The sequence below is a fragment of the Capsella rubella genome, unplaced genomic scaffold (assembly GCF_000375325.1).
Source record: "Capsella rubella cultivar Monte Gargano unplaced genomic scaffold, Caprub1_0 scaffold_1, whole genome shotgun sequence".
Classification (NCBI taxonomy): Eukaryota; Viridiplantae; Streptophyta; class Magnoliopsida; order Brassicales; family Brassicaceae; genus Capsella; species Capsella rubella.
Window position 1 is genome coordinate 18,869,766 of NW_006238923.1, and position 26,308 is coordinate 18,896,073.

Sequence of the window (26,308 nt, forward strand, 5' to 3'; positions counted from 1 at the left end):
CAGTACTGTATGTATGTACTATGTACCAATTGAATTTATAAACTCAAATCAGGTTAGAAAACATTATTACCAAAGCTGATGTTGACTTACATGATTTGGAGAAATTGAGTAATCCAAGTCAAACCCCCCCCCAAAAGCGTGTTCCACTGACTTGTGTCCCAACTTTTTTTAAAAATCTTGAACCAGTCTTTGATTCTCATCTACATTTTGCCGTGAATTATGTTGCGAGAGACATATTCTTCAAAACTAATGGGCCCTCGAACGAGAACTTCAACTTCAAAAAACATCTCTTTATTTCATCCTTTTAAAATGATTTAAGCATCAATATTTCGTTCTTGATCTACTCTTCACAATCTCTGAGTTTGTCTTGATTGTGACAATCTTCTTTTTTTTTTTTTTTTCTTTTTTTTCTTTACTTTCATTTTGATCCAAGTTCATTGAAATTTCCACAATTTGTCAGCGACATGGACGAAGAATCTGCTTCTAATGGTTCCGTTTTCAGAAAATTCGAAGGAGAAGAGACTATGGGAAAAGTTCTTCTATTCGCAATCGTATCAATCTTCACAGGGATTATGTTCCTCCTCTTGCTTCATCTCTACGCTAAACTTTTTTGGTGGCGTGTGAAACAACATTTCAACCTAAACCTAATCCAATCCGAATCCGACGATCCTGGCTCCACAGTCATCAGTCGTAACCATCGACGACGTCGGTTAGTCTTCGCTCAAGCTCAAGAAGATCCTCCTGACCACAACACCGGTCTTGATTCTAAAATCCTCCAGTCGATCCACGTTGTTGCTTTCAAGTCTACGGACTTTAAAGACGGGCTAGAATGCGCGGTTTGTTTATCCGAACTCGTTGATGGCGACAAAGCTAGGGTGTTGCCAAGGTATAATCATGGGTTTCATGTTGATTGCATCGACATGTGGTTTCAGTCTCATTCCACTTGTCCTCTCTGTAGAAACACAGTTGGTTCCGTGGAAGAGACTACACATGAAGGAAGTGAGGGTTTATCTCAAAATCAAAACTTTGAATCAGGGCACTCGATTAATCAGCGTAATCAATCTCAAGATCAGAGCCCTGTTCTTGGGTTTTCGACAGAACCTGTGAGTTTTCCGACAAATGTACTGGTTTGTGGAGATCAGAACCAAGTTAGAAGTCCAAGCTTCGTTGTTTCTGAAGATACTACTTCTGGAAATTTTGCAGATTCTTCTAACCACCATCAACAGGAATCGAGTAGTACTACCAATACCTGTGACAGAGCACAAGAAGTGTCGGCCGTTGTGGTGGACATTCCGGCGGATTCAATTGAGAATTCGTCCGAGAGAATTGGCGAAGAAGAACCTAGGTCACCAATGTTCACGAAGTTAAGATCGCTTAAGAAGTTTTTGAGTAGAGAGAAGAAAGGTATAGTTTGCACTATTGGTTCAAGCGGGACCAACAACAACAATTTTTGAATAAAGAGGTAACCTGAACCCATTCAAGAGAGAGATCTCGAGATCAAAATATGAATTGGTTATCTTTGTATATCATGTTACATGTTACATATGTTTTTCTGTTAGAGATGATGATCACGCTATGGTTACATATTATAATCTAATTCTTGCAATGGCATGTACATGTTTCTTTAACAATACTCGGCAGAAATAACATTAATTGAAAACTGATGTATTAGTAAAAGGAACAACAGATCAAGAATAGTGATTTAAAGACATAGAGGCTCTATGATAGAGCTGACCAAAAAATGAAAAAGACAAGTCTCGACTTGGTATAGTTCTAACACTTGTGTTTTGGCCTTTTGGGTGTCACAATAGATATGTTATAGTCGATAAAAACTCTGCAAAAAGGGACGAAGGTTACAAACTTACAATAGATATGTCTTTATCTTGGAATTTGAATAAGAATTGTACAATTTGTACTAATAAGATTTTTTAAAAATTATTATCAAAGACAGTAAGTAAAATCTGAGTTAAAACAAGTCTTAAAACATAGCCTAGCTAGCAAAGTAACTAAACGAATAGGACTATAAATTACAATACAGACACTGATCATCTATTGAAAGAGGCAACTAGACAAAGCTTTGAAACAAGAACCCCTTCCAAGTACAACATGATAATAGGATTTAATTAGATATACGTATCTGTATTTAAGATAAAATCCAAACAATCTTACAAGGAACAATATCATAAGAGCTGAAATCCAAAATATAAATTCTCACGTAAATGAAGCCTCTTGAACTCATCATCACGAATATTACATAATCTTTGTATTTTCTACATGGTCCAGAAAGGTGCGAACACAAGTATAACCATGAAAACATTCTTCAAGTCCCTGAATATTGATTCTTGTATCAGTGTTCCTCGCTATATTGTAGTAGAAAATGCAGAAAGAGTTTAATAGATAGCTCGAGGATGGCGAAAAGACAATCTCTCCGGTACCCGTCATTCCAACAAAACAGCAATGGTTGAGAATATGTTTGCACGAAGGTGGCAGCACGCATATACGTTTGGACCATATATGTTTTCCAGCATCTTCTAAAACCCACAACACAAATCTTTCCATACAAAACCAATCGCTATACTGATGTGCACCTAATTTACCTTTGTAGTTGAACAAAGCTAAACTATGACGACGAGAGTCCATGTCTTGATTGATCTAATTTAATAAAGCTGAATTTCTCAAGCCCAAAGTCGAAGCAAACCATCTTATAACATCCATCTGGAAACTCAGCTATGTAATACATAACACCATTGATGCATATCTCACCATACACAGAATAATGGGGAAGTATTGGGTCTTGGATCGTCCTCCATAGACGTTTTTTCCCAGTCTCCAGTGTCAAAATCCGATGAGTATTGGGTGTTCCAGAACGTGACCAAGTCATACACAACACTTTGAACTGTTTGCTGATGGGATCAAAGCCAAAATGGCTATCTCCAAGACCCTTTGCTTTCACTTTGGGTAAGGTTATGGACTCCCCAGTGAAAGGGTTATAAATCACCTGCGATTTTCCTTGCCAATGTCGTAGGAAGACCAATCCACGGAGTACTGGAGCATTGATTTTTTCATTGATATTAGATGATAAATATTTTGGAAAACACTTATAAGGGGTGGCTACAAGAGTAGAGTTATCATATGGATTTTGAGGTTGAGGCGAGGAGAAGACAAACGACTTTTCATTAATTGTGAAGACGAAAAGGAGCCGTCGACGAGTTACAGTCAGGAACAGCTCCGTGAAATCATGATGGACAATTATGGATTCCCAAAATTTGGATACGCAAAGAAACGTAGCTAAAGACTTCGCCGGGACTCTCGAAAGTATATCCATAAGAAGATCAACTGGGATTGAGACTGAGTGTTCTCTTACCGAGTTTGATGATGATGGTCCGATGATCAGTAGATCCTCTGAGAACTTCTGCTTTAGATTTTTCATATTGCGGATGTTCCAAACCCTAAGAATCACTTTTCAGAGCTTACGTGAACTAAACGACGTTGGGCGAATTTGTTTTTCTTTTCCAACAGAATATATATAGTAAACGATCATAACTGTGCTTTATTAGGCCCAATATAAATCTTTATTAGGCCCAATATAAATTTTAGAATTCTAATTTTATTTTCTTCCTAACTTCTTCTGATGAATTATGTTTGTTGGGGTTTACAAAAAAAAAAAAAATTAAAATTGTTTGTTGGGTTTTCTGAGTGTATTCTCTTACAGGCATTGAAGATTGTGTATGTCTTGTATTTTCCTCATTGATGATTTTAACTTATTGGCCCAAATAATGGATGTGCAATATAAAAGGTCGTTAAGGCTGTGCTTGTATGCAGATATTGGCCATGAATGTTTCAAATAATGGATGTGCAATATAAAAGGTCGTTATGGTTTTTGGTTTTTAGATTATAGATTTTGGTTTATGATTTACAGATTTTGTAATTAAAAAAATAGAAAAAGAATATCAATTCACGTTATAAAAATAAAAACCACATTTTGTGGTTTTTGGATTTTAAGAAGAAAGTAGCAAAATCTTCTAAAATCTGGATTCCCTAATTTTCAGGAGAAATCTATATTTTTAAGAATCATGAATGGCTAATAAAATGAATTTTGCAGAATCAAAAGCCAAAAACTGATTTAAAAACAGATGTCAATCAAGGCCATTATGTTCCAAGTTTTATAATATTGAAACTAAAATAATAATTTCAACCCAACAACAAACAAAATTATTACCTAACATGCATAAAAAGTACATATAATTATAGGAACGAATATGCCTATGTATTTCGGTTACTAGATCAAAAAATTAGCATATCCTTGAGAAAGAGTCCGGGTCAAAGCAATGTTAGCCCTCATATTTATAAATTTCACATCATGATCTACGTAATCTAAGAACAAGTGAGCTTTTGTACTAATCAGAAACACTTAGCTATAGACTTCAACGACAATCACGAAAATATATACATATTATATTGATGACGAGTTGAGAGTGGGAAGATCTGTGTGTGTTGCATCGAGAGATAAGAGATTATTTGGTGATCATCCTTAGAGACTTAGCTTGCAGTTTGTTCATGGCGAGTCTTAAACCCTAGAGTCCTAAATAGATGATATAGAGAACAAAATATGATAGCCAGAGATCACTCATTAGTATAATAAAGTTACAAGCTGCACATTATTGATCACAATGAGTGAAGAATTTTGGGAATTTCTTTATAAGTTTTGTATTAAAAACAAGTTTGAAATCATAACATAACAAAATAACTAAACGAATAGGACTTGTCAACTAAAAGAGGCAGCTAGACAAAGCGTTAAAACTAGTGTTGAACTCTTATAAGACAAATCCCAAAAGAACAAGAAATCCTTGCAATTGTAATAGGATGCAACTATAGCTCTGTTTCTAAGATCAAATCCAAACAATCTTAAATAGAACAATATCATAAGAGTTGAACACCAAACTATAAATCTTCAAGTTATGAAGCCTTGAACACACTTAGATAAACTTCATATCCACTACAAAGTCTAGAATGGTCTGAACAAAAGTATAAAATGATCCTTAAACTCTTCAAATCCCTTAATATGGACCCTTGCAGTATAACTCTTCTAATCCTCTCGATATTGTAGTAGAAAATATAGAAAGGGTCTGATTGATAGCACGTGATCGGTCAAAATACAATCGCTGTTTTTCTTGTAGTGCAAACTTGTTCCTGTAGAGTGTAGACTATATGGATGGCACTATGGCAGTTTAAATATACATTTAGACCATATATGTTTTTCACCATCTTCTAGAACCCACTACTTAAAATTCTCTTTTCAACAGCCAAGTAATATATTGATTATTGATATGCACCTATTTACCTTTGTAGTTGAACAAAGTTAACTGCCTACTAGGGTACATGTCTTTATCCAATTTAATAAAGCTGACTTCTCACATGAGACACTCTTCTTTTGTCTTAAAACTTACATGAGATATAAGTCTTTTACAAGACCTTGCTTATTTGAAAAGGATAAGGGCAACATTATTGGTCACATCTTAAGGGGTATCTTAAGGCAAGATACCCTTTAAGATGTTACCAATAATGTTGGTCTAAGTGGATCGAAACAACAACTTTTAGTAAATACGACTGAAAAAGGAATTCAATATAAGAGCAAACGTTGTTTCTGTCCAAATGAAATTGCATACAAAACCACGAAGAATTGTACAAAGCTCACAAAACAGAAAAAAAAAAAAAAATAATAATAAAGGTTTAACCTGCTACTGGTGCATTTGCATAGGAATTGTACTACTAAAGATCTTTTACAAACTATCATCATAAGACAAGAATAAAAGATAGTAAGTAAAATCTCACGAAAAACAAGACTGAAAACAAACCTAATAACAAAGTAAGTAAACGAATAGGACTATATATATATATAGACACTGATCATCTATTGAAAGAGGCAACTAGACAAAGTTTTGAAACAAGAACTCTTTTACAAGTGAAACATCATAATAGGATTTAATAAGATCTGTTTTGAAGATAAAATCCAAACAATCTTACGAGGAACAATATCAAATGAGCTGAAATCCTCTTGGACTCATCATCACGAATATTACATGACCTTTATATTATCTAACTGGTCCAGAAAGGTGTGAACAAAATTAAAACAATTCAAACGCTCTTCAAATCCCTGAATATAGATTCTTGTAACAGTGTTCCTCTCTATATTGTAGTAGAAAATGCAGAAAGGGTTTGATTCGTACCCTGCGTACGGCGAAAACACAACCTCACCGGTACTAGTCATTCCAACACAATAGCAATGGCTGACGATATTGCCGCACGAAGGTGGCAGCACGCATATACGTTTGGACCATATATGTTTTCCACCATCTTCTAAAACCCACAATGCAAATATTCCCTTACTCGAAAAATGCATATCTTCATATGCACCTAATTTACCTTTGTAGTTGAACAAATCTAACCTTTTCTGAGGTTCCATGTCTTTATCATATTCAATTAAGCTGAATTTCTCAAACCGAAAGTCGAAACAAACCATCTTAGAACATTCATCTGAAAACTCAGCTCTGTAATACAAAACACCATTGATGCATATGTTACCATACACAGAATCATGGGGAAGTATTGGGTCTTGGATCGTCCTCCATAGACGTTTTCTAGTCTCCAGTGTCATTATCCGATGAGTGTTGGGTGTTCCATAACGTGACCAAGTCATACACAACACTTTAAACTGTTTGCTGATGGGATCAAAGCCAAAAAAAACTTTCTTTAACACCAGTCGCTTTCACTTTGGGTAAGGTTATGGACTTCCCTGTGACGGGGTTACAAATCACCCGCGCTTTTCTACGCCATCTCTGTAGGAAGACCAATCCACGGACTACTTGAGCATTGATACCATCAGTGATTTCAGATGATAAATACTTGGGGTAACTCTTACAAGGGGTGGCTACAAGAGTAGAGTTATCATCTGGATTTTGAGGTTGAGGCGAAGAGAAGAGAAATGACTCTCCTTTATCTATGGAGATGAAAAGGAGTCGTGGACTAGCTACTGACATGAAGCGCTCCGTGAAGTCATGACGGACAAGTATAGACCCCCACAGTTTGGATACGCAACGAAACCTAGCTACAGACTTCGCCGGGACTCTCACAAGTATATCGATAAGAAGATCAACTGGGATTGAGACCGAGTGTTTTCTTACCAATTTCGACGATGATGATGGTCTGATCAGTAGATCCTCTGAGAACTTCTGCTCCATATTATTTTTCATCGCGGATGTTTCAAACCCTAGAATCACTTTTCAGGACTTATTAATCACGAGAACGAAGTTGACGTCGGCGGATTTCTCTTTTTTTTTTTTTTTTTTTTCTTTTCCCACTGACTATATAAATACTAAAACGATGATAAATGGGCTTATTTATTTTTGCTAAAGTAGTAAATGGGCTTTTATAAGGTACGATATTTAATCACTGATGTTGTATGAGCATTTTAATTTAACGATTTTAGTCCTATTTTTAATTTTTCCCTAACTTCTTCTGATGAAAAAAAATAAAGCCATAAAGGGGAGATCGTTAAAGTTTGGAAGATCTGTGTGTTGTTGCATGGAAAGATTGTTTGGTGAGTAGCTTCTTTAATCCATTTTGACAGCGTGGGAGAGATTTCATGGGTCCTCTCAAGTTCATTCTGCGTTCGTTACGCCAACTTATGTTTAAAAACATTTCAAAATAATAATAAAATGATATTTTATTTGAAAAATAATGGAGATGCGGGGGATCGAACCCCGTGCCTCTCGCATGCAAAGCGAGCGCTCTACCATTTGAGCTACATCCCCATTTGAACAAATTGAAAGTTATAAACATTATATAGTTTTTTCTTGTTAACTCAAAAGGACTTTTTCGATTTTGGTTGACTTACATGATCATCTTGAGGGAAACAGTTAGCCACGCCAACCTCGTTTCCACAAGCTTTGGAGGATGCTCGCATCTCCTTAGCCCTTGTTAGACGGTTTTACCGGTCTTTCCTACAATCGTTCTTTGATCGAAAGGAGTCATTAGATTAGAGTCTGAATCCTCAAATTAGAGTCCTCTTTGACGAATGATATCAAATCATGTGAATCTTTAGAGTCACCTTAGACGAAAGACATCAAATTATTAAACTATCTTATTCCACAATGCTGGTTTTACTTTTGTCCAAATTCTTGAATTGTTCTTGTGGCCATTGTAATTTGGTTTGTCCTTAAAGAAAAGGAATAATTGGCATTTTAATACATTTTCAAAACAAAATTAGGAGTTTAGTACATATACTATTTAAAATTGGCAAAATAGTCACATTTCACTATTTGCTACTATTTGGATTACTTATAAACCCTCAACAAATCATATTATTTACAAGTATACCATTGAAATTAAATATAATTTTCTTCTTTATTACATTACCCCATAAATCTAATAGCTAAAATACTAGTCAAAATATATTTTTTTATAGAAATTTTTTAAGCACATAAAATTATATATTTTATCCTCTATTATTTGATATTCATTTTATTTGATGAGTTGTTTTTCATAATTTATATCTGTACAATTTATTAAGTGTACAGATAAACTGTACAACTCATTAAATGTACAATGAATAATAATACATATATTTTAGTATGTACAACTCATTTAGCGTACATATGTATATTAATATACACATTTTCACTGGTACAGCTGATATAGAGTACAATAAATATAATTAAAATAAAAATGTTTATATTTTTGTGCTTCTGTACATTAAATGAATTGTACAGATCTATATTAATATACACATTTTTACTCGTACAGCTGATATAGAGAACAATAAATATAACAAAAATAAAAATATTCCTATTTTTGTGCTCTGTACACTAAACGAATTGTACAAGTGCCTTTTGTACATCTACCCTTTTATAATTTACCACCACTGCACTCTACCCCACTTTCTTATCTATCTCATACTCTCTCTATCTCACATCATGGGCCCACTGTCTATTTATCCAATTTTGAATAGTAAACGTACTATATCACAAATTAAGTTTCAAAAACGTACTAAAACACAAATTTTCCCTAAAGAAAACTATTACGTGTTTATGTATATTTACAAGCATAAATAAAATCATATATCACGTGACCGTATCACATGAGCTCAATGCCCAAGAACGAATAATTAGCAACGAGGGTAGTCAAAAAGAAGAAGAGCACATGATCCCACTTAGACAATTCGTAAGATCACAATAAAAATATCGAAGTTGTAAATGTATAAGCTCGAGATAAACTGTATACAATAAATTATTCAGTTAAGTATATGCTCATATAAATATCTCTTGAAATCGATACCATAATTAAACCCTAAAGACTTATTATCTTCACTAGCTAGATAGGAGCCGCCATGAAAGAAGCTTGGAAACTTATCGCTATTGTGTTATTAGCTCTTGTTCTTTCAGCTTTGTCTGGTCGACCCGTTCCCGAATCTGAAACAGTACTAACCGGGTCATCATCTTCTCGAGTATTTCGGAATCGCCCCAAAATGAACCCGTTCGATCAAATAGACCCTAGTCTCCGGAGGATTCCACGTAGCGGCGCTAATCCTACTCAGAACAAGTAGCCAAGACTCGTTAATGACAGGATTTACATATAATTACACGTACGCTCTATGTCTATACTCTATACTAAACATATTTGCTCGATACATTTTTGCAGATTCAGAGATCTCTATTACTCTTTAGCTTTTTTTTTAAAATTTGGTTCGTTCGTTCTATCGGTTCCCTTTTTAGTATTTCTCAAAATAGATCCTTGTAATTTTCATGAACGAAATTATTTAACTTACTATCATTTTGTTTGTTATCATCGAACTCAAAACCATGTGTCACTAATTCTAGAAAATGATATATATAAAAAGACAGGCTATTCAAAGCATCCACGCTTGCCTTCATGATAAACAATTAAATTCTAACTAAGAAGATGATACCAAAAAGTATCATTGTGTCGAAATAATTAGTCTTTTTTTTTTTTTTTTTTTTGTCAACCAAATAATTAGTCTTCGAAAGAGCTATAATGAGAATGTCATTTTTGTACTCAACTCACAACCTCTTTTCTATATATATTCTTCATCGATTTTTGGTACTTTATGTTTTCTTCTTTTCTAAAATGAATATATTTATCTTTCGCTATTTGTTTCCCTTTACAAAGGCGTCATTTGGAGTATGATACACACATAGAGGGTTTCATAATATAGTAGATTAGTAGAACATATCATTTTCATAGGAACGGAGCATTAATAGAGAAACGTTAATGCACTAGAGATCAAATTGAGAAAAAAACATTGAATGGTCGTGCGGCTGGTGCCCTCGGCAGATCCAGACCCGCTAGTAGGGGTACATTGGCTCTTTCTACCAGCTTCTTCCACTGTTATGTTATGTTTCTTCGATGATTCAACATTAATACGTACCAATATTTTCAACATGCGTCAATCGTCACCATAAAGCAATTATCTTAATACTTATTAGTGATCCATTCTAAGGAAATCCGAGGTGAGAATTTGATTCCTTATTTCCTCTTAATTGGTACATCAATTTCTTCTTCTGATTATATGTATATTCACAAAGTATAAATCTTATTGTTGAAAAAAAATAAGTCAGTTTTTGTTTGAAAGAGAATACTACTAATATTCATGTTTAACTTCTCTTACTTTTCTTGATAAATATATATATATATTGAGAATTTTTGAGAAATACCCCTTTTGGTGTACCTTTTTTAAAAATACCCCCTTTATCTATCCATTTTCAAAAATACCCCTTTTTAAATATAAAAAATTATAAAGTTTTATATAGTTTATAAGGTATTTCTATATAATAACTACTACTGGAATATTCGATACAAATATTTTAAAATGTTTTAAATAGTTTTAAATCGTTTTATAAGTTTTATAAGGTTTTTAAAAGGTTTTTAAAAGGGTTTATACGGTTTTTATAAGGTTTTTATAAGGTTTTTATAATTTATTTTTACGCTATTTATAAAAGATATATAAAGTTTTATACACATATAAAGGTAATTTGTGTATATATTTATAAGCTTACGCACATATTTAGATAAATTTCAACATTTTTAGTGAGTTTTTTGATAAAGTTTGAAAATGGGGTATTTTTAAAAAGAGGTATATGAAAGGGGGTATTTTTGAAATTCTCCCACTATACAAGTAACCATGCATTTAATGAAATGAACAAATTGTTTAGTAATTTAATTTTATGGAAATAAACGAGGCGCGATTTACGCCGATCATTGATTATAAAATTCCACGTACAACCTTACAACAACGAACAATGTTTTATAAATGACAACTTTTAATAATTTTCGTGACATTAGTTACGGAAATAATTACGACGATAATTTGTCAATGAATCCAGCCACCCATATAATCTTTCGGTGAAATAATTGATTATCCATCAACGTAACATAATCACAACGTTTAAAATCTTTTTATAGCTCTATACAATTAATTAACAATCAAAGAAAGAATTACATGCGTTGACAAAAAAAAAAAGAATACATGCAGGAAAACTTTTTTTTTTTTTTTTTTTTTTTTTTGACAAACCATCGATTCATCAAGTTACGAAGTAATTAGCAATGATCAATTAACAAAAATAAGTTCATAAGAATGCATATCAGAATTTTAATCTCGATTAATCCTGCATGATCCAACATATATCCACCAAGTTTACTATGTATATAATTTTATACAGTTTGTATCATTCAGATAAATAGAAACAACTACAAAGAATTTTAAATATATAAAGAAGAACAAAAATGTCGTCGTCTCTAATAATTAAGTTGAATTTTTGGGCTTAGCTGAATGTTTCTGGCGCTGTCTAAATGTGGGTGTCCAACAGGCAACGTTCACGTGGTCCTTTCTACATTATACATTTAAATTATCCTCTTCTTCTTATTAAAATCACTAATCATAATATCTTTATGAATGTTTTGTTTTTCTACTAATATTTCTTTGTCTCCAAAAAACATTAATTAAAACAGAAACAGACTATGGTGTAGATAGTTTTAAACTTTTGATGTGTCAAAAGCATCAAGAGTCTTTTATCTTCCTATTTTCTCAGCATTTTCAACATATATACTTGTATCGTTTAAAGAGTTATAAAAAATGTAGTCATACATAAATCTGTTTGGACTATATATATAACATATATATCTCACTTGTTTGTTGGGCCAAAAGGTCGCTGTTAAATGATTTTTAGTAAAAATGTACATAACTAAGAAACCATGATCATTAACCAAATTAAATCACTCGAAATCCGAACAAGATCATAAAGATTCCGATTGTACCATATAAGAGGAGGAAGATGGATCCCGTGAAGACAGTGCAGCTCCTGCAGCCTAGTAGACGCCAATAGCGAATATAATTTGATTCACTTTCGTTTGTTGGTTTTTTTTTTGGCAACATTCAGAACTCAGAAGTACTCTTTATTCGATACATATGCTTTTCTTTGTTTGTGAGATTTTTGTTATTTCGTTGAAAATATGTTTGTCGTAGACTTATATGTAGCCAAGAAGTACTATATACCATTTATAACTTTTCAAATCGATTCAATCTTTCATACCTCTTACTCCACCTTAAATAATCAGAATACTATCATTTATAAAAACTTTCATACTGTTCCAATGTTTCACGACGCTAACTTTCAAAGTTTACTCTATATCTTTAAAATTTAATAATATGTACTATTTTTTTTTCATATTACAGTATGCACGAAACTGTCTGCATAACTACAATCAACATATAGTAGTAATGATATATTTTATATTAAAACACCTATTAAAGAATATTTGTCGTTACCATGCACTTACATCTAGAGCTAAGATATAATTACAATATATGTTTCCTAGCATAAATTTCCGGAACAGCATGTGATGAATGAATATATTTTGAAGATATAGTTGTTGACAAACTAAAACTTTAATGTTAGAACTATGAAAAGAAAGAAAAAAACATAATTATTCATGATACCAAAAATACTAACACACTATTATTTTTTTTTTTTTTTTTTTTGTCATCGATACTAACACACTAATAATACACTATAGACAGATTTTGACATTATATTTCGATATGATTCAAAGGTTCAAAAAACTGCTAAAGAAAAATTGAAAAATATATTTTTCTTTAAATGAATTAATTGTGTTTCGCTCATGTTATGAGTTTGAGTCTCAACGTGGATGAAAGTGGTCGCTTCTTCCTCCTCGGAAAACAATGCATCTTCATACAAATGAACAAATTAAGTTGCATTCCAAATCATCAACATGTATATAAACGTTATCCGACTAATCTATATGTGATCAAATTAATTTACAAATGTTATAAAGAGATCATTATATAGTTAAAGTATACTCTATGATATCAAAAGTGGGCCTATAGAAAGTTTGAAAATGTACCACCCAAATAATCAATACATACAGCCAATCAAATAATAATATAGTTTATCATCTCAAAAACTCAACAGTATAAACCCTACTCCACCATCTTCTATCTCCTCACAAACAACATTGTTGAAAATAATGGCACCAATCAAAGATTTTATATCCAAATTCTCAGATTTCAAGAACCACAAGAAACTCATTCTCTCCTCCGCCACAATAGCCTTGATCTTATTTGCCACCATAGTCGGAGTTGCCGCCACGAAATCAAACCAAAACAAAAACCAACAAATCACAACTATATCTTCGACCTCACACGCGGTTCTAAAATCCGTTTGCAGCTCGACTCTTTACCCGGAGCTATGTTACTCCGCCGTGGCAGCAAGCGGAGGAAAAGAGCTGACGTCACACAAAGACGTCATTGAAGCGTCGCTTAACCTAACAACCAAAGCCGTGACACACAACTACTTCGCCGTCAAGAAGCTGATCACAAAGAGGAAAGGCTTGACGGCGCGTGAGGTAACGGCGCTTCATGATTGTTTGGAGACAATCGACGAGACGTTAGATGAGCTTCACGAGGCGAAGGAGGATCTTCATATGTATCCTACGCAAAAATCTCTGAGGAAACATGCCGATGATCTCAAGACACTAATCAGCTCAGCCATTACTAACCAAGGAACTTGCCTCGACGGTTTCTCTTACGACAACGCTGATAAGAAAGTTCGTAAGGCGTTACTGAAGGGTCAGGTACGTAAATATTCTACTCTTTTAAAACTTTAGATTATAAACTATCAAATACTTACTTACAGCTTGATCAATGTTGAATGGTAATCAAAACAGGTACACGTGGAACACATGTGTAGCAATGCATTAGCAATGATCAAGAACATGACAGACACCGACATAGCCAACTTCGAGCTAAGAGATAAGTCTTCCACCTCCAACAACCGCAAGCTCATGGAGATTACCGGCGACTTAGACGGCGAAGGATGGCCACATTGGTTATCCGTCGGAGACAGAAGGCTTCTTCAAGGGTCAACGGTAAAAGCAGACGCTACGGTGGCAGCTGACGGAAGCGGTGACTTTAAAACGATAGTGGCGGCTGTAGCGGCGGCGCCGGAGAAGAGTAGCAAGAGGTTTGTGATACATATAAAGGCAGGGGTTTATAGGGAGAATGTGGAAGTGTCGAAGAAGAAGAAGAATATAATGTTTTTGGGAGATGGTCGAGGCAAAACTATTATCACCGCAAGTAGAAATGTCGTCGACGGAAGCACCACCTTCCACTCCGCTACGGTTGGTAAGTTAATTATGTAATACAAATCTTCTTTGATTGTTTTTTATTATATTTCTTAAATAATTTTTAAAAATTTTAAGAATATTTAGTAATTTAAAATTGCAAGAAGTTAATATATAAAGAAATTAAGAGTGAAGAATAGAAGAGAAAAAAGAGAGTAAACAACTGAATTTTTTATATATAATTTTTGGATATATAGACCATATTTTCCATTATACGTTATGTATTGTGATATATATATATATAGTGCTATGATTTTTGGTAAACGTACCACGTACACAAGAGACATTTGTTCATATGGACAAAATAATTTAATGATGTTATGTTGCATGTGTTATGTGTAACGTTTCACTCGTAAATGGTGACATAGACACACCATTGTATCTAAATCCACGGTTAGTAATTGTTTTGTATTCTATTGACTGTAGCTGCCGTTGGCGAGGGGTTCCTAGCACGTGACATCACATTCCAAAACACTGCCGGTCCGTCGAAGCATCAAGCCGTGGCTCTCCGAGTCGGTTCAGATTTTTCCGCTTTCTACAACTGCGACATGTTAGCTTACCAAGACACACTCTACGTCCACTCAAACCGTCAGTTCTTTGTGAAATGTCACATTGTCGGAACCGTAGATTTCATCTTCGGAAACGCAGCCGCGGTTTTACAAGACTGTGACATAAACGCACGGAAACCAAACTCGGGTCAGAAAAACATGGTCACGGCTCAAGGACGGTCGGATCCGAATCAAAACACGGGGATAGTGATCCAGAATAGTAGGATTGGTGGCACGCCGGATCTTTCGGCAGTGAAAGGAACGTTCCCGACGTATCTTGGTCGTCCTTGGAAACAATACTCGCGGACGGTGATAATGCAATCGGCTATATCCGACGTGATCCGACCGGAAGGTTGGCATGAGTGGAGCGGGAGTTTCGCTTTGGACACTCTGACTTACAGAGAGTATTTGAATAGAGGAGCAGGGGCAGGAACTGCAAATAGAGTGAAGTGGAAGGGTTTTAAGGTAATTACAAGTGTGACAGAAGCTCAGCAATACACGGCTGGTCAGTTTATTGGTGGTGCAGGCTGGTTAGCGTCTACCGGTTTCCCTTTCTTGTTAAGTCTTTGAAATTAAAAAAATTCGAGTTATTATATTAAGTCAATAAAGATTGTGTTTATCAAAATTAACGTATTTGTTTATCATCTATCTATATGACTACATATCAATAAAGTCAATTGCGAAATCAAGCCTGGTATAGTTTCTTGGTAAGCCGGGATCATGTGTTTGGAAGCCCAACGTAGGTGTTGTGTCACTTGTCGGAGTTTTAAAGGCCCTCAAGAGATATAGATGGGAACGCCACTTGTTTAGAAACGCACATGGCCATTTTTAATATTGTCAAGATAATGTTCTTTGTTTTCTTCAATTTTGATTTTATTTTATTTTATTTTGGTAGATATTTATCATGTGTTTTTGTTTTTGTTGTTTCCATTCCAATGTGTATATTTGAACAAAATATACCAACGAATCCCTACCTTGTGAAGAATGTTCGCTTTCCAACGGGCCTACTAAATACAGTAGACTTTGAGTCTTTAAACCAAATTAGCATCTTCATATTAACTTTACTTGATTATGATGAATGGTTTTGCAAAACATGGTATGGTCAGTACTGGGTATGGTTGCAATTGATTGCAAAGATGAAAACAAAAGTTACATAATGGGAGACTCTAATTAAAGTTTAAATTAATCAAATGGTTACAAAGTAATCATGAATCTTCACATGCAAATAGATCACAATCACACACACACACACACTCGCACACTTACACACCAAGGAAGGAAGCCACCATGGTTGGAACAAGCGCGTCTCACGTTCATAGATTCACACTTTTGCTTTTTCTCCACTTACATTAATAAGACAACAACACATGTAACTCTGACATTATTTAAGAACAGAACATAACAAACCTCACAAGAATCATAGTAAACCAAAAAAAATCCTAAAAACCAGGAAAACCGAAAAGGAGTTTTGCTTTAAGCTTTCTTGGTAGTACTAATGGATTCTGTAAACTCTTTCAAAGGATATGGAAAAGTAGACGAAGCTCAAGATTTAGCATTGAAGAAAAAGACAAGAAAACGTATACTTCTACTTACCATCTCTGTCGTGGTCCTCGTCGCCGTTATAATCGCCGCCGTGATCGCCACCGTCGTCCACAACAAGAATGACGAGTCAGCACCGGGTTCACCTCACGAGTTAACACCATCCACTTCACTCAAAACCATTTGCAGCGTAACCCGTTTCCCTGAATCTTGCATTAGCAGTATCTCGAAGCTTCCATCTTCCAACACAACAGATCCAGAGACTCTGTTTAAGCTCTCGTTGAGAGTCATCATCGATGAGCTCGATTCTATTTCCGATTTACCGGAGAAGCTATCTAAGGAGACGGAAGACGAGAGGATCAAATCTGCGTTAAGGGTTTGTGGAGATCTAATCGAAGATGCTTTGGATCGACTCAACGACACTGTTTCCGCCATTGATGACACAGAGAAGAAGACTCTGTCATCTTCCAAAATCGAAGATCTCAAGACTTGGCTAAGCGCTACGGTGACAGACCACGACACGTGTTTCGATTCGTTAGACGAGCTGAAACAGAACAAAACAGAGTACGCGAACTCGACGATCATACATAATCTGAAATCCGCCATGGGGAACTCAACAGAGTTCACAAGTAACAGTCTTGCAATAGTATCCAAGATTCTTGCTGCGTTGAGCGATTTGGGGATTCCGATTCACAGGAGAAGAAGACTGATGAGTCATCATCATCAGCAGCAAAGTGAGGATTTTGAGGAGTGGGCGAGACGGAGGCTGTTACAGACGGAAGGTGCGAAGCCTGATGTGACGGTGGCGGCTGATGGAACCGGTGATGTGAAGACGGTGAATGAAGCGGTGTTGATGGTGCCGAAGAAGAGTTTGAAGATGTTTGTGATATATGTGAAGAGTGGAACGTATAATGAGAATGTTGTGATGGATAAGAGTAAATGGAATGTTATGATTTACGGCGACGGCAAAGGAAAGACCATTATTTCCGGCAGCAAGAACTTCATCGACGGCACTCCTACTTATGAAACGGCGACGTTTGGTTAGTCTTCTTGCTTTTGCTGATGCTTATTTTAGTTCTTAGTTTAGAATTTGGAGAAATTGAATATAGCCAATTGAGAATTGTTAGAATAATATTGAAAGTTTCTAGCCATTTGTTATTAGGTTCGATTAAGTTTCTTGAGACTTGACATTGTTAGAGCAACATTATAGGTAGTCTTTAAATTAGGATATCTTAGCATTAATTTAGTATTAAATTTGAAAAAATAGAGTTTAAGAGTTTTGATTTTGTTTTTAGTTTTGAGATGTGTTTATTGGTAGGATCTTAAGTTGGGTATCTTAGAAAAAAATGATTTTAATTTTTTTTTTAAAAAATTATAATTTGTAAATTAAGAAAATCCAAAATATCCGTCATTTTACTATCCAAAGTATACAATTATGTTAATTTAAGGAAGAGTTTCAAAAATACTCCTTATTACTACTACTAAGTTATTAGTGCGTGTTATATGCACCTAATCCAACTGGTTGTGCTTTAAACGGTAACAAAATCATAGTTATATATATATATATATATCTAACTAATAAAGTTGGTTATAAAATACACTCAGTTGCCTAAGTTGTTCATAGAGGGGGTTCATGTACTAAGGTATTTTATAAAAAATTATGGCAATATCTCCAAATTAATTCGCTACATAAAACTTGCATACTAAAAGTTTTACTTTTGGCGCAGCTATACAAGGCAAAGGATTTGTAATGAAGGACATAGGAATCATAAACACTTCCGGAGCAACAAAACACCAAGCGGTGGCATTCAGATCAGGTTCTGATTTTTCCGTCTATTACCAATGCTCCTTTGATGGTTTCCAAGACACGCTTTACCCTCACTCCAACCGGCAATTCTACCGCGACTGCGACGTCACCGGGACAATCGACTTCATTTTTGGAAGCGCAGCCGTTGTTTTCCAAGGCTGCAAAATCATGCCACGACAGCCTCTTCCTAATCAGTTCAACACCATAACCGCTCAGGGCAAAAAAGATCCCAACCAAAACTCGGGGATGTCGATCCAGCGATGCACTATCTCTGCAAACGGCAATGTGATTGCTCCAACATATCTTGGCCGGCCCTGGAAGGAGTTTTCCACGACCGTTATTATGGAGACTGAGATTGGACCGGTGGTTCGACCTATCGGGTGGATGTCATGGGTTTCCGGAGTTGATCCACCGGCAAGTATTGTGTATGGAGAGTATAAGAATACAGGCCCCGGGTCGGATGTAACCCAGAGAGTTAAATGGGCAGGGTATAAATCGGTTATGTCGGATGAGGATGCTGCAAAGTTTACCGTGGCTACACTTTTACATGGCAGTGATTGGATACCGGCGACAGGAGTGACGCACCAACTGTCTTAATTTAGTGACATTATATAATTGGATTTTCAGATTTTTTGTTGCAAACATCCGATTTCGATCCACTTAATATACTATTTGTTTGACACTGTTGTATGATCTGTATTTTGTCCAACTTAGTTGTATTTTGTGTATCCCTAATAGTATGATGTATCTTCTTGAGGTGAAACAATCAAAGACTAAGGAATCTTTTACCATAGGAGCCAGATCAACATTAATACAAAGTTATAGATCCTTGTTCAAAATCAATTTAACTATATGTAACATATGTTTTCAAAATGGTTTTAGATCCTAGTACTATTTTGTTCTTAATTTTTTTGTGGATTCTGTGCAAAACACATGATGCAAATGCCTAGAGCCAGTCATTTTAATACAAACTTACCTAACCATACTAGAATAAACAAGATTAACTTGCATTTGTAGGACAATATTCGGGCATGACAAATCTGTCCATATGGGCTCCTAGTCAGGACCAAACTACAAAGCCAAGCCTAAGCTAAGAGCAACTTACAACAGACTAAAATTACAATACAAACGCAAGTTGTAAGATAGGAAATTTTCAAGTCATATATCCGAGAGATGTTATTGAATAACATGGGGGACAAATATTCTCTTACAGAACAGACTAAAATTCTGATATGAATCCTCAATCTAACAGACAGAAGTAACAAGTTTTGTGACACAAGCGGATAGGTAAATTACCCGAATTGAGATTTTTTCATCATAGACGAGCGATGACTGCTTCGACCTCTTGTGGAGTGTAGAGATGATAAGCTGGTGCTACCTTGGCAATATCCACGTTATTTGGAGTCACCTACACGAGCCAGAACAATTAGATGAATCAAAAAATTCTGTGAACTGTAAGTTTGGATTGTAAAGTTTGTACCTTTTCTTCCATAACTTGCTTGAGGATAGACACAGCGATCGTCTCAGCTTCTTGTAGAGACAAATCCTGCAACAAGTCAATGGAACTTAAGGTTTTAATGGAAAAGTTAGTGAGGCAAAATGATTAATTGAGAAACAACTGGAAAAAGTGTTTAAGTTACTTTGTTGAATTGCTCTTGAAGAGAACTGTCAGCTCCTTCTGAGCCTGAACCGATGGCCTTTGCATTGCACTGCCAGAATGTTCCTGAGGGATCCGTGTAGTACCTGTAACAAGACAGAGTAATTTACAATAACATCAATCAACATCTCTCACAAGACAGAAGTGAATAATTAGTTGAAGAAAGCTATAAGAACTTACAAGCTCGGCCCGTTTTCGTCATGACCAGCAATGAGAAGTGATACTCCAAATGGCCGAGACTGTAGTAACATTAATGAAAAAGAGAATCAGTACCTATCTCTAGTGAGTATATCTATCAACTAACGACCATATCACGGTTAGTTATGGTAATCAATGATTTCGTTCAATCCTAAAGCTTAAGCTGAGAGATATTAGAGCAACTAGAGATTCCAATTTCGATTATTACCATTGATTCTTCATCTCCTTCACCAAACCGTAAAGCAAGGTCACATAACGCTTGTGTAGTAGACTCTACAGTCATCGGCTCACCATATGAGAATCTATGGTTCTGTACAACAACAACAAAAAAAGCAGTCAAATAACACATATAGAAGGCCTTTCGAAGCTAAAGCAAAGAACCTAGAAACAGAAACCTCACTTGAGTCTCAACTCTCGCATGCTCAACAAGTGTACGCGCATCAGCAATTAAACCGCTCATAGCACAGCCAATATGGTCATCAATTTCCATAATCTTCTCCACGCTGCTCGGTTCCTAGGAAAAGAAAAGAACATTCAACATAGACTGAGAAACTATACCACCATAACGAACAAAGAACGCTAATACTTCATCATGTTCCATTGGTGCAACCAACATATTATAGAACAAAAAATTGAATGTAAAAAGCTATACCAGCAATGTTGAAGTGATACGCTTCTCGACAGCAAGCACAACTCCTTCTTTAGTCTTTACTCCAATTGCAGTAGAACCAAGCTGCAACAAAATTCCATCGAATAAACAAAGAAATGTGAGCTAGATTTGTGCAATTAGTTAAACCAATAATAATAAAAAATCCTAAAAAATCAATAGTTATCCTTTTCTTCAAATTTCTCTAATTTTCAAGGGAAACTAACAAATTTGGAGGAATGGAGAAGTTACCTTGATAGCTTCAATGGCATATTCGACTTGGAATAGCCTTCCTTCAGGAGAAAAAGTGTTGACTCCTCTGTCATACTCAGTCCTTCGCACAACAAAGTCAGAAACCACCACATATAAGCCAAAACCAGGATTGTAAGTAAAGGACGAAAATTTCAATGAACCCAGAAGTAGAAGAAGATAGATTCGTTTCAAGACGGAGATAACCTGGTAAGAAACATCTTCGTCTTCTGTGATTACGTTCAATCTGTAAAAACCACTCAAGTCCTTCGCAGAACGGAATCAAAACCCTAAAAGAAAAAACGGATCTAAGTAAATCCAGAGACTAAGAAACTTATCACAATGAACTTGTAGGGAGTGGAGAACCAAACCAGCTGATTGATCTGCGAATCGAAGAAGAAACAGTTGCTTTTGCTCTTCTTTTCGCTTTACAAGACGCACTTCTTGAAGAACAAGTTAGAACATAGATTGATCCGAAACGCAAACGTTTTATTATGGGCTTTTAATGGGCCTAACTATCTTTATCATGGGCTACAATTAAGCCTTTAACCTTCTTCTTCTTTTTCTCCATTATGTAAATTTCATCATTTGTACTGAAAATGATGACACAACTATTAAGACTGGCAAATTTGAACATGTCTTCAATGTCAGAATTTAAGTGTAACAATAAAAGAAAAAGGACAAAAAATGACAGACCTCCAGGTTTTTTTTTTTTTTTTTACTGTACACAATATAAATGTTTTTTTTTTAATTTTTTTGTGTGTAGCGAGTGGAACCAAACAGAAGAGAACAAAAACAATAGAAAGAGTGTTGTCTCTAGGAAAAGCTGTGAGACTTCTATACACTCCTTCCAGACGCAAAAGTTTGTCTTTGGGTCAGTCTCTCTTCTCTTATTTTCTCTCTATATAAGCAAACACTCACTTTTGCATGACAGCAACAACAACAACAACCATTCAAATTTAGTTACCAAAAGACAACAAGAACAAACCTCCATTTTCATGTACATTGTACAATAAGCCTTCTCTAGTGTTATAGTGTTTTTGGTACCAATTTTAGAACTCCCAAAAAAAAAAAAAAAAATTTCATAGTCTATAGACTATAGTACAATCATGTTACCACCCAAATTTAAACCACAAAATTACAATTTTATGTTCAAATTCTTTTTTCTTCTTCTAATACTACAAATTCAAATCTGTATATTGCTCTACTTGAATTTTGACGATATTTTTCTTTCTTTTTTTCTTGCATAAACAATAAACGAACATACATGTTTAATAATTTAAACACATAAACAGTGATTTCTTATGTTTGTTTATGTGTATTTTACTCTCTTTTTTAAGTATTCTTTTTCCTTTAAATTGAGTTAGCGACAATTATTGTTGCAAGGTAAACAACCACATGAGCTACGGCCGGTAACCAAATAGCCACGGCGGTTTGTTAACTTCCTGGCCGTCTCGGCCGCTCTCTGCATCTGCTCGACATGTTGTTGCCTCGCCGTAGCTCTCCAGTCTTCTGCTCTCCGGTGCACCACATCCATTCTCTTCATTAATTTCTCCTCTAAATTTGATCTCATCTTCTGTATTTTCACCTATAAACAGTAACATACCACCCAAAAAACAACACATTAATTATTGGTAAAATTATCTCTCAACTTAGACTGATAAGTGATAAGATAATATATAGCTAGGTTAATAATTAAATCAAAGTCTCCAACTTCCCAAGAGAGGAAACTTACTTTATGGAGTATTACTAATCTTTTTCACATGGGTCTTGCACAAATTACAAGTACGACTATCATGTAGCTACATACCCCCCAGCCCAACCCACAAATTAGGTATTAATTCTTGAAATATCATCATTTCGACTGGTATGATTATATATAGCTACATAACTAATGCAAAACATGTAGCTATGCAATAAAATACTATCAATTACTTTATACATAATCTAACAAGTCTCCAAATTCCCAAGAGAGGAACTTACTTTATAAAGAAGACTAATCTCTTCACATGGGACATGCACAAACTACAAGTACAACTACAAAGATGTCATCCCATATTTAAAATTCGAAACTCAGCTCGAAGACTTTGCGTCCACAAAGAAACAAAGACTAGTCAATGAAGCCGAGTTCATGCATTTTATTTCTCTAATCATGGCGCGTGGCTCAACAAATCCATACAAATTAGAACATAACTAAATAAGTATATCTCAAAAAGTATACGTAGATACATATGTACACACATACCTCAAGTTTTCTGGATTGAGCTTCGGCTTTAGCGTTTTCGAGATTAACCCATGCCTGGATTTTGGCTTCTTCTCTTTGATACCTACAAAAAGATTCAATTTTTTTAATTTACCCAAAAACTCAAAATTTCTTGATTTTCATAATTTCATCAAGATTGTGTTTTTCATACCTTTGACAAAACTTGATCTTGTCGTCTTCATCGTCCCACAAAACAGCTTTAGATTCAGATACACTTCTCCGTAACTCACTCTCCATATCGAAATGTCTCAAACTCTTTGATATCTCTTCCTCTTCTTCTTCCCTAGAGTTCCAGTGACTCGCCACCGAGTTACAGTTACCATACTGACTCGCTGTTGACCCACTGAGTCTAAGCTTGTCTGCGAACTCGGATATGTCAATGACGTTCTTGGTTTCCGCTAACGGACCGGACAGTTGCGAAGGCGTGTTGTGTCTCGCCGGAGATGTGCTTTTAAACGGCGTGTTACATCTTGAAGTCACTAAACTTCCGATTGGTGTCATCTCTGTTCCGATGTCTCTGTGTTGAACTTGACCTTCCTCGTACTGGAGAAACTTGTCGGAATCTTTGAATATAAACCCTTCCGTTGATGGAAGAATCTGTTGCACCTCGTTTGCTAACTTATCTGATAGAAGACAGAATCAAAATTTCAACTTTCAAGTATCAATTCATCAAAAAGACCTTAAAAGGTGTCTTCTTTTTATACCTTTAAGGATAAGATCTTGTGGAGATAATGAGACAGATCCATTGAAACATTCTTCCGTAACCCTAGATTTTTCCGAGTATACAACTTCCACCTGCCAGAAAACCATTCTTGATTCAGTTTACTGCTGCATTCTCATTCAAAGATTCCAACTCTATCCAATATGTTTAAGGAGTTATTGAGAAACAAACCTGGTGTTTAAACCCATCAAACTGGGTGCTTTTGAGGGAATGTGCTGGAGAATCATGACTAGAGGTGACCCATTTCTCAGCATCAATCCATTTAGAAGGGAAGTTTCTTCTTCTACCAGAGACATTGCTACTGAAACTGAAGACTCCTCTACCTGGAGTGCAAGGAGACTCCATTAACATCACTCTTCTATGCCCACTGCTTCTTCCTTCTCCAACGCTCTTCTGTGATGAGAAACTTGGTCTTCTTTCGTTTACCATCTCACTGCTGCTGCTACTGCTTTGGTTTGATGAAATTGGCAGTGACTTGATGAAATCTGCAGTTTCCTTTAGATTGATTCTGCTTGTAAGTGAGTCTTCTACAAAAGGGTTTGTGCTAACATTTGAGTTTTTCTCCTGAAAACCAAACAAAACAAAGTTCAAGAACACAAGGAAAGAGAGATGCTTTTGAGCTCTGCAATCAAAAGACATAGTTTGTTTTACCATATTAGGAGGAAACAGAAGCTGAGTCTGGAGATGGAGCTTGGTGTTGCTGTTTCTTGTGATGTCCATGGAGTTCTCTTTTGTTTTGTTTCTACTACTACTGTTGGGGTTTATTTTGGTTTAGTTGTTGTCTGCATCTAATGGAGTTGTTATATTGTTTTTTTAGAAGAGTGATGAAAGAGAAGTTGTAGATGTCTATAGAAGGAAAAAGGCTTGACCAGTTTCTCAGAGTAGACCATTTGTCTAAAGGGTACTAGTTTCATGTAATAGAGTACACATTTACATTTTCATTATTCTTTATTTTTGTTCTATCATTTTCAAGTTTTGGTTTTATACTACGCTTTAGATTCTGATCTGAATCACTATAAAATGACAAAATTGTGTAAAATAAACAATGTTTTTTAATTAAAAAAATTAATAGAATGGCTAAACAAACAAACAAGAACTAATTGTAATAAATATATACTCATGTTTGACTCTATCAAAAATAAATGTAAATTATGATCACTTTAATCGTATAATCATCTTATATACAAAGAATCATGGGCTTATGTTGATTATACTAATAGCAATTCCGAAATTTAAGTCTTTTTCTAAAAGTTATCTTCATATTTATCAAAACAAGAACTTTAACAAGTTAACCATGCTTGGCTTATTATAGGATACATCAAACTGAAGTAAATAGATTTGGATGGTAATTTAGGAAGAAGAGAGAACTGGGAATAGGTGAAGAAGATAATAGTAGAGTATAGAATTAGAGTAGTACAAATATAGAGTGGTCATGGAGAGACTCTTCACTCTTGGGGGAAGTAGGAATGCATCAAAAGATGTGGCTCCTCTGTCTCCTATATTCGTAAATCGTAATTTTCTTTTGGTGAAGTCTCTATATTCGTATTATATAATGATTATCAATTTACCATCATACTATTATATTAAGGCCCATGAGCTATATTAAAGACTTAAAGAATGTAAAGGCCCATAGAGTGACACTTGTTTCAAAGATATTAACATTTGGTGACATTTTTATAAAAAAAATAAGATAATTGTATGTGAACAAAACAAATATTAACTGGTAAGTCCTAATGAACAAGAATTTAATGTCTAATTTTTACATACAAAGCTAGATTATAAAAATGAAAAGAAAAAAAAACTAAACCACAATTTCAAAAATATTAAAATAAATTTATGTCTTTTAAAGTATTAATCTACTAGTCAATTTATGTTCAACATATTGGACATTGTCCTGAAAGAGTAATTGATGGGTAAATTTATAGGGAACTACAAATGATATATGGATCGAGTAACTTGAATTTG

At 35.0% G+C, this 26,308-nt stretch overlaps 5 protein-coding genes, 1 non-coding gene and 2 pseudogenes across 6 annotated transcripts; 3 read left to right on the forward strand and 5 right to left on the reverse strand.

Moving 5' to 3' along the window:
* The first annotated feature begins 398 nt into the window (after positions 1–398).
* LOC17898480 (RING-H2 finger protein ATL60) lies at positions 399–1,575 on the forward strand. The gene has a single exon (XM_006305269.2). It carries the CDS (start codon positions 465–467, stop codon positions 1,452–1,454), a length of 990 nt encoding a protein of 329 aa, XP_006305331.1. The 5' UTR covers positions 399–464; the 3' UTR covers positions 1,455–1,575.
* Positions 1,576–2,250: 675 nt separating this feature from the next.
* LOC111832489 lies at positions 2,251–3,430 on the reverse strand (annotated as a pseudogene).
* Positions 3,431–6,076: 2,646 nt separating this feature from the next.
* On the reverse strand, positions 6,077–7,238 carry LOC17897839 (annotated as a pseudogene).
* Positions 7,239–7,738: 500 nt separating this feature from the next.
* On the reverse strand, positions 7,739–7,811 carry TRNAA-UGC. The gene has a single exon. It is a non-coding gene; the product is annotated as a tRNA-Ala (tRNA).
* Positions 7,812–13,335: 5,524 nt separating this feature from the next.
* Positions 13,336–15,948, forward strand: LOC17898062 (pectinesterase 2). The gene is made up of 3 exons (XM_006307026.2): positions 13,336–14,166; positions 14,260–14,716; positions 15,142–15,948. The coding sequence occupies exons 1-3, from the start codon at positions 13,561–13,563 to the stop codon at positions 15,831–15,833; spliced, it is 1,755 nt and encodes a 584-aa protein (XP_006307088.1). The 5' UTR covers positions 13,336–13,560; the 3' UTR covers positions 15,834–15,948.
* A 508-nt stretch (positions 15,949–16,456) lies between these two features.
* LOC17898479 (pectinesterase 1) lies at positions 16,457–19,400 on the forward strand. Its single transcript, XM_006307022.2, has 2 exons — positions 16,457–17,842; positions 18,530–19,400. Exons 1-2 carry the CDS (start codon positions 16,759–16,761, stop codon positions 19,204–19,206), a joined length of 1,761 nt encoding a protein of 586 aa, XP_006307084.1. The 5' UTR covers positions 16,457–16,758; the 3' UTR covers positions 19,207–19,400.
* Positions 19,401–19,697: 297 nt separating this feature from the next.
* LOC17898476 (proteasome subunit alpha type-5-A) lies at positions 19,698–21,834 on the reverse strand. Its single transcript, XM_006303259.2, has 10 exons — positions 21,731–21,834; positions 21,567–21,649; positions 21,363–21,444; positions 21,117–21,197; positions 20,865–20,978; positions 20,673–20,774; positions 20,447–20,505; positions 20,250–20,352; positions 20,090–20,155; positions 19,698–20,017 (listed from the first exon to the last, which is right to left on the reverse strand). The coding sequence occupies exons 2-10, from the start codon at positions 21,578–21,580 to the stop codon at positions 19,925–19,927; spliced, it is 714 nt and encodes a 237-aa protein (XP_006303321.1). The 5' UTR covers positions 21,581–21,649; positions 21,731–21,834; the 3' UTR covers positions 19,698–19,924.
* Positions 21,835–22,578: 744 nt separating this feature from the next.
* Positions 22,579–25,275, reverse strand: LOC17897944. The gene is made up of 6 exons (XM_006307460.2): positions 24,995–25,275; positions 24,515–24,907; positions 24,327–24,417; positions 23,774–24,245; positions 23,605–23,686; positions 22,579–22,947 (listed from the first exon to the last, which is right to left on the reverse strand). The coding sequence occupies exons 1-6, from the start codon at positions 25,061–25,063 to the stop codon at positions 22,723–22,725; spliced, it is 1,332 nt and encodes a 443-aa protein (XP_006307522.1). The 5' UTR covers positions 25,064–25,275; the 3' UTR covers positions 22,579–22,722.
* Between the last annotated feature and the right edge of the window lie 1,033 nt (positions 25,276–26,308).